The 9,291-nt window shown below is 55.1% G+C and overlaps 1 protein-coding gene across 1 annotated transcript; it reads left to right on the forward strand.

Moving 5' to 3' along the window:
- Positions 1–294: 294 nt before the first annotated feature.
- On the forward strand, positions 295–654 carry ETH_00000350 (uncharacterized protein; the record flags this gene model as incomplete). Its single annotated transcript, XM_013374404.1, has 1 exon — positions 295–654. The coding sequence occupies one exon, from the start codon at positions 295–297 to the stop codon at positions 652–654; it is 360 nt and encodes a 119-aa protein (XP_013229858.1).
- Positions 655–9,291: the final 8,637 nt, after the last annotated feature.

Consider the following 9,291-nt stretch of genomic DNA (forward strand, 5'->3'; position numbering starts at 1 on the left):
GAATGTTGTGCACGGGATGGACCGTTGCGAATTTGAATACCGGGGCTGCAGGAAGTAGGCGTCGAGTACCAAGAAACGTGGCAGTGTGCACTGGGTCGGCGTGAGAAACAATGGTGAGACCTGACTCGCATCGAGCGTTCGCTGCTAGAAGCAGTCGTCGCGAGGAGGGTGTATAGGGTATGAGGGCGATTGAGTGAGCTGGATTGTTTGCAGGTTTGCCAGTGCGTTCAGGCATTTCTAGCTGTGGTCCGAGCGAATGATTGCTGGGAAAGAAAGTGCGTGCGGATTTGTGTGATGGAGTCCGCCTGTCGGTGCAACGGCTTTGAATCTGCTGGAGCCCGTCGTTCCATCGAATGGAGTGGAGAAGATTTGGAGACGGGCATGTTGGTGCGAGGCGTTGGATGGGCATATCGCAGAAAGTACGTGGTTGTTACTGGAGGGCCTCCAGTTCTGAGTTGGGGCAATAGGAGGGAGGGGTTGGGACTTGTGGTGACTGGGAATAGCTCTGTAGACGCGATATGCGGGAGAGACAGGGGAGGCGCAGCGGCAAGGCGTGGCACAGGCAATGCGCGTCTGAGCACCTCGACTGCATATACGTTTGTGCCTCTCTTTAGAATGCGTCTGCATTCCCCGCCTCTTCACTCAGAAGACTGATGCTGCCACATTGGATGCGTGTGTGTGTGTCCCGGAAACAACGTGTTAACTGTGTAGGTTTGAAGCAGATCCAATGCAGTGGTGTGTGTAAGAGTGAGTAGAGAATGTTGTGCACGGGATGGACCGTTGCGAATTTGAATACCGGGGCTGCAGGAAGTAGGCGTCGAGTACCAAGAAACGTGGCAGTGTGCACTGGGTCGGCGTGAGACACAATGGTGAGACCTGACTCGCATCGAGCGTTCGCTGCTAGAAGCAGTCGTCGCGGGGAGGGTGTATAGGGTATGAGGGCGATTGAGTGAGCTGGATTGTTTGCAGGTTTGCCAGTGCGTTCTGGCATTTCTAGCTGTGCTCCGAGCGAATGATTGCTGGGAAAGAAAGTGCGTGCGGATTTGTGTGATGGAGTCCGCCTGTCGGTGCAACGGCTTTGAATCTGCTGGAGCCCGTCGTTCCATCGAATGGAGTGGAGAAGATTTGGAGACGGGCATGTTGGTGCGAGGCGTTGGATGGGCATATCGCAGAAAGTACGTGGTTGTTACTGGAAGGCCTCCAGTTCTGAGTTGGGGCAATAGGAGGGATGGGTTGGGACTTGTGGTGACTGGGAATAGCTCTGTAGACGCGATATGCGGGAGAGACAGGGGAGGCGCAGCGGCAAGGCGTGGCACAGGCAATGCGCGTCTGAGCACCTCGACTGCATATACGTTTGTGCCTCTCCTTCGAATGCGTCTGCATTCCCCGCCTCTTCACGCAGAAGGCTAATAGCGGCACATTGGATGCGTGTTGGATACAGGGTGGGACAGGTGTTAACTGTGTAGGTTTGAAGCAGATCCAATGCAGTGGTGTGTGTAAGAGTGAGTTGAGAATGCTGTGTACGGGATGGACCGTGGCGAGTTTGGACACCGGGGCTGCAGGAGGTAGGCGTCGAGTACCCAGAAACGTGGCCGTGTGCACTGGGCCGGCGTGAGACACGATGATGAGACTTGACTCGCATCGAGCGTTCGGTGATAGAGGGAGTCGTCGGGAGGAGGGTGTATAGGGTATGAGGGCGATTGAGTGAGCTGGATTGTTTGCAGGTTTGCCAGTGCGTTCTGGCATTTCTAGCTGTGCTCCGAGCGAATGATTGCTGGAAAGGTGCGGATTTGTGTGATGGAGTCCGCCTGTCGGTGCAACGGCTTTGAATCTGCTGGAGCCCGTCGTTCCATCGAATGGAGTGGAGAAGATTTGGAGACGGGCATGTTGGTGCGAGGCGTTGGATGGGCATATCGCAGAAAGTACGTGGTTGTTACTGGAAGGCCTCCAGTTCTGAGTTAGGGCAATAGGAGGGAGGGGTTGGGACTTGTGGTGACTGGGAATAGCTCTGTAGACGCGATATGCGGGAGAGACAGGGGAGGCGCAGCGGCAAGGCGTGGCACAGGCAATGCGCGTCTGAGCACCTCGACTGCATATACGTTTGTGCCTCTCCTTCGAATGCGTCTGCATTCCCCGCCTCTTCACTCAAAAGACGGATGCTGCCACATTGGATGCGTATGTGTGTGTCCCGGAAACAACGTGTTAACTGTGTAGGTTTGAAGCAGATCCAATGCAGTGGTGTGTGTAAGAGTGAGTTGAGAATGCTGTGTACGGGATGGACCGTGGCGAGTTTGGACACCGGGGCTGCAGGAGGTAGGCGTCGAGTACCCAGAAACGTGGCCGTGTGCACTGGGCCGGCGTGAGACACGATGATGAGACTTGACTCGCATCGAGCGTTCGGTGATAGAGGGAGTCGTCGGGAGGAGGGTGTATAGGGTATGAGGGCGATTGAGTGAGCTGGATTGTTTGCAGGTTTGCCAGTGCGTTCAGGCATTTCTAGCTGTGCTCCGAACGAACAATTGCTGTGAAAGAAAGTGCGTGCGGATTTGTGTGATGGAGGCTGCCTGTCGGTGCAAACGCCTTGAATCTGCTGGAGCCCGTCGTTTCATCGACCAATTGGTGTGGGGCATGTTGGTGCGAGGCGTTGGATGGGCATATCGCAGAAAGTACGTGGTTGTTACTGGAGGGCCTCCAGTTCTGAGTTGGGGCAATAGGAGGGAGGGGTTGGGACTTGTGGTGACTGGGAATAGCTCTGTAGACGCGATATGCGGGAGAGACAGGGGAGGCGCAGCGGCAAGGCGTGGCACAGGCAATGCGCGTCTGAGCACCTCGACTGCATATACGTTTGTGCCTCTCTTTAGAATGCGTCTGCATTCCCCGCCTCTTTACACAAAAGACTGATGCTGCCACATTGGATGCGCATGTGTGTGTCCCGGAAACAACGTGTTAACTGTGTAGGTTTGAAGCAGATCCAATGCAGTGGTGTGTGTAAGAGTGAGTAGAGAATGTTGTGCACGGGATGGACCGTTGCGAATTTGAATACCGGGGCTGCAGGAAGTAGGCGTCGAGTACCCAGAAACGTGGCCGTGTGCACTGGGTCGGCGTGAGACACAATGGTGAGACCTGACTCGCATCGAGCGTTCGCTGCTAGAAGCAGTCGTCGCGGGGAGGGTGTATAGGGTATGATGGCGATTGAGTGAGCTGGATTGTTTGCAGGTTTGCCAGTGCGTTCTGGCATTTCTAGCTGTGGTCCGAGCGAATGATTGCTGGGAAAGAAAGTGCGTGCGGATTTGTGTGATGGAGTCCGCCTGTCGGTGCAACGGCTTTGAATCTGCTGGAGCCCGTCGTTCCATCGAATGGAGTGGAGAAGATTTGGAGACGGGCATGTTGGTGCGAGGCGTTGGATGGGCATATCGCAGAAAGTACGTGGTTGTTACTGGAGGGCCTCCAGTTCTGAGTTGGGGCAATAGGAGGGAGGGGTTGGGACTTGTGGTGACTGGGAATAGCTCTGTAGACGCGATATGCGGGAGAGACAGGGGAGGCGCAGCGGCAAGGCGTGGCACAGGCAATGCGCGTCTGAGCACCTCGACTGCATATACGTTTGTGCCGCTCTTTAGAATGCGTCTGCATTCCCCGCCTCCTCACGCAAAAGACTGATGCTGCCACATTGGATGCGTATATGTGTGTCCCGGAAACAACGTGTTAACTGTGTAGGTTTGAAGCAGATCCAATGCAGTGGTGTGTGTAAGAGTGAGTAGAGAATGTTGTGCACGGGATGGACCGTTGCGAATTTGAATACCGGGGCTGCAGGAGGTAGGCGTCGAGTACCAAGAAACGTGGCCGTGTGCACTGGGTCGGCGTGAGACACAATGGTGAGACCTGACTCGCATCGAGCGTTCGCTGCTAGAAGCAGTCGTCGCGGGGAGGGTGTATAGGCTATGAGGGCGATTGAGTGAGCTGGATTGTTTGCAGGTTTGCCAGTGCGTTCAGGCATTTCTAGCTGTGGTCCGAGCGAATGCTTGCTGGAAAGGGAGTGCGTGCGGATTTGTGTGATGGAGTCCGCCTGTCGGTGCAAAGGCTTTGAATCTGCTGGAGCCCGTCGTTCCATCGAATGGAGTGGAGAAGATTTGGAGACGGGCATGTTGGTGCGAGGCGTTGGATGGGCATATCGCAGAAAGTACGTGGTTGTTACTGGAAGGCCTCCAGTTCTGAGTTGAGGCAATAGGAGGGAGGGGTTGGGACTTGTGGTGACTGGGAATAGCTCTGTAGACGCGATATGCGGGAGAGACAGGGGAGGCGCAGCGGCAAGGCGTGGCACAGGCAATGCGCGTCTGAGCACCTCGACTGCATATACGTTTGTGCCTCTCCTTAGAATGCGTCTGCATTCCCCGCCTCCTCATGCAAAAGACTGATGCTGCCACATTGGATGCGTATATGTGTGTCCCGGAAACAACGTGTTAACTGTGTAGGTTTGAAGCAGATCCAATGCAGTGGTGTGTGTAAGAGTGAGTAGAGAATGTTGTGCACGGGATGGACCGTTGCGAATTTGAATACCGGGGCTGCAGGAAGTAGGCGTCGAGTACCCAGAAATGTGGCCGTGTGCACTGGGTCGGCGTGAGACACAATGGTGAGACCTGACTCGCATCGAGCGTTCGCTGCTAGAAGCAGTCGTCGCGGGGAGGGTGTATAGGCTATGAGGGCGATTGAGTGAGCTGGATTGTTTGCAGGTTTGCCAGTGCGTTCAGGCATTTCTAGCTGTGGTCCGAGCGAATGCTTGCTGGAAAGGGAGTGCGTGCGGATTTGTGTGATGGAGTCCGCCTGTCGGTGCAAAGGCTTTGAATCTGCTGGAGCCCGTCGTTCCATCGAATGGAGTGGAGAAGATTTGGAGACGGGCATGTTGGTGCGAGGCGTTGGATGGGCATATCGCAGAAAGTACGTGGTTGTTACTGGAGGGCCTCCAGTTCTGAGTTGGGGCAATAGGAGGGAGGGGTTGGGACTTGTGGTGACTGGGAATAGCTCTGTAGACGCGATATGCGGGAGAGACAGGGGAGGCGCAGCGGCAAGGCGTGGCACAGGCAATGCGCGTCTGAGCACCTCGACTGCATATACGTTTGTGCCTCTCCTTCGAATGCGTCTGCATTCCCCGCCTCTTCACGCAAAAGGCTAATAGCGGCACATTGGATGCGTGTTGGATACAGGGTGGGACAGGTGTTAACTGTGTAGGTTTGAAGCAGATCCAATGCAGTGGTGTGTGTAAGGGTGAGTAGAGAATGCTCTGCACGCGGGGGACGCGGTGAATTCGGACAACCGGTTTGCAGGAAGTAGGTGCAGAGAATTAAGAAACGTGGCAGAGTGCAGTGGGTCGGCGTGAGACACGATGATGAGACTTGACTCGCATCGAGCGTTCGGTGATAGAGGGAGTCGTCGGGAGGAGGGTGTATAGGGTATGATGGCGATTGAGTGAGCTGGATTGTTTGCAGGTTTGCCAGTGCGTTCAGGCATTTCTAGCTGTGGTCCGAGCGAATGATTGCTGGGAAAGAAAGTGCGTGCGGATTTGTGTGATGGAGTCCGCCTGTCGGTGCAACGGCTTTGAATCTGCTGGAGCCCGTCGTTCCATCGAATGGAGTGGAGAAGATTTGGAGACGGGCATGTTGGTGCGAGGCGTTGGATGGGCATATCGCAGAAAGTACGTGGTTGTTACTGGAAGGCCTCCAGTTCTGAGTTAGGGCAATAGGAGGGAGGGGTTGGGACTTGTGGTGACTGGGAATAGCTCTGTAGACGCGATATGCGGGAGAGACAGGGGAGGCGCAGCGGCAAGGCGTGGCACAGGCAATGCGCGTCTGAGCACCTCGACTGCATATACGTTTGTGCCTCTCCTTCGAATGCGTCTGCATTCCCCGCCTCTTCACGCAAAAGGCTAATAGCGGCACATTGGATGCGTGTTGGATACAGGGTGGGACAGGTGTTAACTGTGTAGGTTTGAAGCAGATCCAATGCAGTGGTGTGTGTAAGAGTGAGTTGAGAATGCTGTGTACGGGATGGACCGTGGCGAGTTTGGACACCGGGGCTGCAGGAGGTAGGCGTCGAGTACCCAGAAACGTGGCCGTGTGCACTGGGCCGGCGTGAGACACGATGATGAGACTTGACTCGCATCGAGCGTTCGGTGATAGAGGGAGTCGTCGGGAGGAGGGTGTATAGGGTATGAGGGCGATTGAGTGAGCTGGATTGTTTGCAGGTTTGCCAGTGCGTTCAGGCATTTCTAGCTGTGGTCCGAGCGAATGATTGCTGGAAAAGAAAGTGCGTGCGGATTTGTGTGATGGAGTCCGCCTGTCGGTGCAAAGGCTTTGAATCTGCTGGAGCCCGTCGTTCCATCGAATGGAGTGGAGAAGATTTGGAGACGGGCATGTTGGTGCGAGGCGTTGGATGGGCATATCGCAGAAAGTACGTGGTTGTTACTGGAAGGCCTCCAGTTCTGAGTTGGGGCAATAGGAGGGAGGGGTTGGGACTTGTGGTGACTGGGAATAGCTCTGTAGACGCGATATGCGGGAGAGACAGGGGAGGCGCAGCGGCAAGGCGTGGCACAGGCAATGTGCGTCTGAGCGGCTCGGCTGCATAGGGGTTTGTGCCTCTCCTTAGAATGCGTCGGTATTTCCCGCCTCTTCACGCAAAAGATTAATCCAAACACATTGGATGCGTGTTGGATAGGTAGCAGGGCAGGCGCTAAGTTGGTTGTTTCGAAGCAGATGCAATAAACAGTCGTGTGTAAGGGTGAGTAGAGAATGCTGTGCATGGGAGGGACCATGGCGAATTTGGACAACTGGTTTGCAGGAAGTAGGTGCAGTGTATTAAGAAACGTGGCAGTGAGGACTGGCCATCGTAAGGCACTCGATGAGACCTGAGTTGCGTCGAACGAGCAGTGATAGAACCAGGCTTGGCAAGGCCGGTAAATAGCCTATGAGAGCAATGTTGTGACCTGAATTGCTTAGGGGACTGCGAGTGCTCTCAGGAGTGTCTGGCGATATTCAATGCGAAGTGTCGCTGATCTAACAGTTGCGTGCAGATTCCGGGAACGAATGCGTTGGGTTAAATACTTTTGGAGTGGCCGCTTTACGGTTTCTCAGGAACCGGATAAGAGGCAATCCCGTGAAAGGCATGTAGGTGCGAGCCGCGGGGTGCAGACGTCGCAGGAAGTAGGTGTTCTGCTTTAGAGTGCGCGGCGCTCTGCTTTGGGGTGGTGGGAGAACGGGGTTGGGTTTTGTGGTGGTAGAGAGTGGCTTTGTAGAGGCAAAATGCGAGAGACACAGTGGAGGCGCAGCGGCAAGGCGTGGCACAGGCAATGCGCGTCTGAGCACCTCGACTGCATATACTTTCGTGCCTCTCTTTAGAACGCGTCTGCATTTCCTGCCTCTTCACTCAAAAGGTTGATGCTGACGCATTCGATGCGTATGTGTGTATCCCGGAAACAACGTGTTAACTGTGTAGGTTTGAAGCAGATCCAATGCAGTGGTGTGTGTAAGAGTGAGTTGAGAATGCTGTGTACGGGATGGATCGTGGCGAATTTGGATACCGGGGCTGCAGGAGGTAGGTGTCGAGTACCCAGAAACGTGGCCGTGTGCACTGGGCCGGCGTGAGACACGATGATGAGACTTGACTCACATCGAGCGTTCGGTGATAGAGGGAGTCGTCGGGAGGAGGGTGTATAGGGTATGAGGGCGATTGAGTGAGCTGGATTGTTTGCAGGTTTGCCAGTGCGTTCAGGCATTTCTAGCTGTGCTCCGAACGAACAATTGCTGTGAAAGAAAGTGCGTGCGGATTTGTGTGATGGAGGCTGCCTGTCGGTGCAAACGCCTTGAATCTGCTGGAGCCCGTCGTTTCATCGACCAATTGGTGTGGGGCATGTTGGTGCGAGGCGTTGGATGGGCATATCGCAGAAAGTACGTGGTTGTTACTGGAGGGCCTCCAGTTCTGAGTTGGGGCAATAGGAGGGAGGGGTTGGGACTTGTGGTGACTGGGAATAGCTCTGTAGACGCGATATGCGGGAGAGACAGGGGAGGCGCAGCGGCAAGGCGTGGCACAGGCAATGCGCGTCTGAGCACCTCGACTGCATATACGTTTGTGCCTCTCTTTAGAATGCGTCTGCATTCCCCGCCTCTTTACACAAAAGACTGATGCTGCCACATTGGATGCGCATGTGTGTGTCCCGGACAGGTGTTAACTGTGTAGGTTTGAAGCAGATCCAATGCAGTGGTGTGTGTAAGAGTGAGTTGAGAATGCTGTGTACGGGATGGACCGTGGCGAGTTTGGACACCGGGGCTGCAGGAGGTAGGCGTCGAGTACCCAGAAACGTGGCCGTGTGCACTGGGCCGGCGTGAGACACGATGATGAGACTTGACTCGCATCGAGCGTTCGGTGATAGAGGGAGTCGTCGGGAGGAGGGTGTATAGGGTATGAGGGCGATTGAGTGAGCTGGATTGTTTGCAGGTTTGCCAGTGCGTTCTGGCATTTCTAGCTGTGGTCCGAGCGAATGATTGCTGGGAAAGAAAGTGCGTGCGGATTTGTGTGATGGAGTCCGCCTGTCGGTGCAACGGCTTTGAATCTGCTGGAGCCCGTCGTTCCATCGAATGGAGTGGAGAAGATTTGGAGACGGGCATGTTGGTGCGAGGCGTTGGATGGGCATATCGCAGAAAGTACGTGGTTGTTACTGGAGGGCCTCCAGTTCTGAGTTGGGGCAATAGGAGGGAGGGGTTGGGACTTGTGGTGACTGGGAATAGCTCTGTAGACGCGATATGCGGGAGAGACAGGGGAGGCGCAGCGGCAAGGCGTGGCACAGGCAATGCGCGTCTGAGCACCTCGACTGCATATACGTTTGTGCCTCTCCTTCGAATGCGTCTGCATTCCCCGCCTCTTCACGCAAAAGGCTAATAGCGGCACATTGGATGCGTGTTGGATACAGGGTGGGACAGGTGTTAACTGTGTAGGTTTGAAGCAGATCCAATGCAGTGGTGTGTGTAAGAGTGAGTTGAGAATGCTGTGTACGGGATGGACCGTGGCGAGTTTGGACACCGGGGCTGCAGGAGGTAGGCGTCGAGTACCCAGAAACGTGGCCGTGTGCACTGGGCCGGCGTGAGACACGATGATGAGACTTGACTCGCATCGAGCGTTCGGTGATAGAGGGAGTCGTCGGGAGGAGGGTGTATAGGGTATGAGGGCGATTGAGTGAGCTGGATTGTTTGCAGGTTTGCCAGTGCGTTCTGGCATTTCTAGCTGTGCTCCGAGCGAATGATTGCTGGA

The sequence above is a fragment of the Eimeria tenella genome, genomic scaffold (assembly GCF_000499545.2).
Source record: "Eimeria tenella Houghton genomic scaffold, Eth_scaff20, whole genome shotgun sequence".
Lineage (NCBI taxonomy): Eukaryota > Apicomplexa > Conoidasida > Eucoccidiorida > Eimeriidae > Eimeria > Eimeria tenella.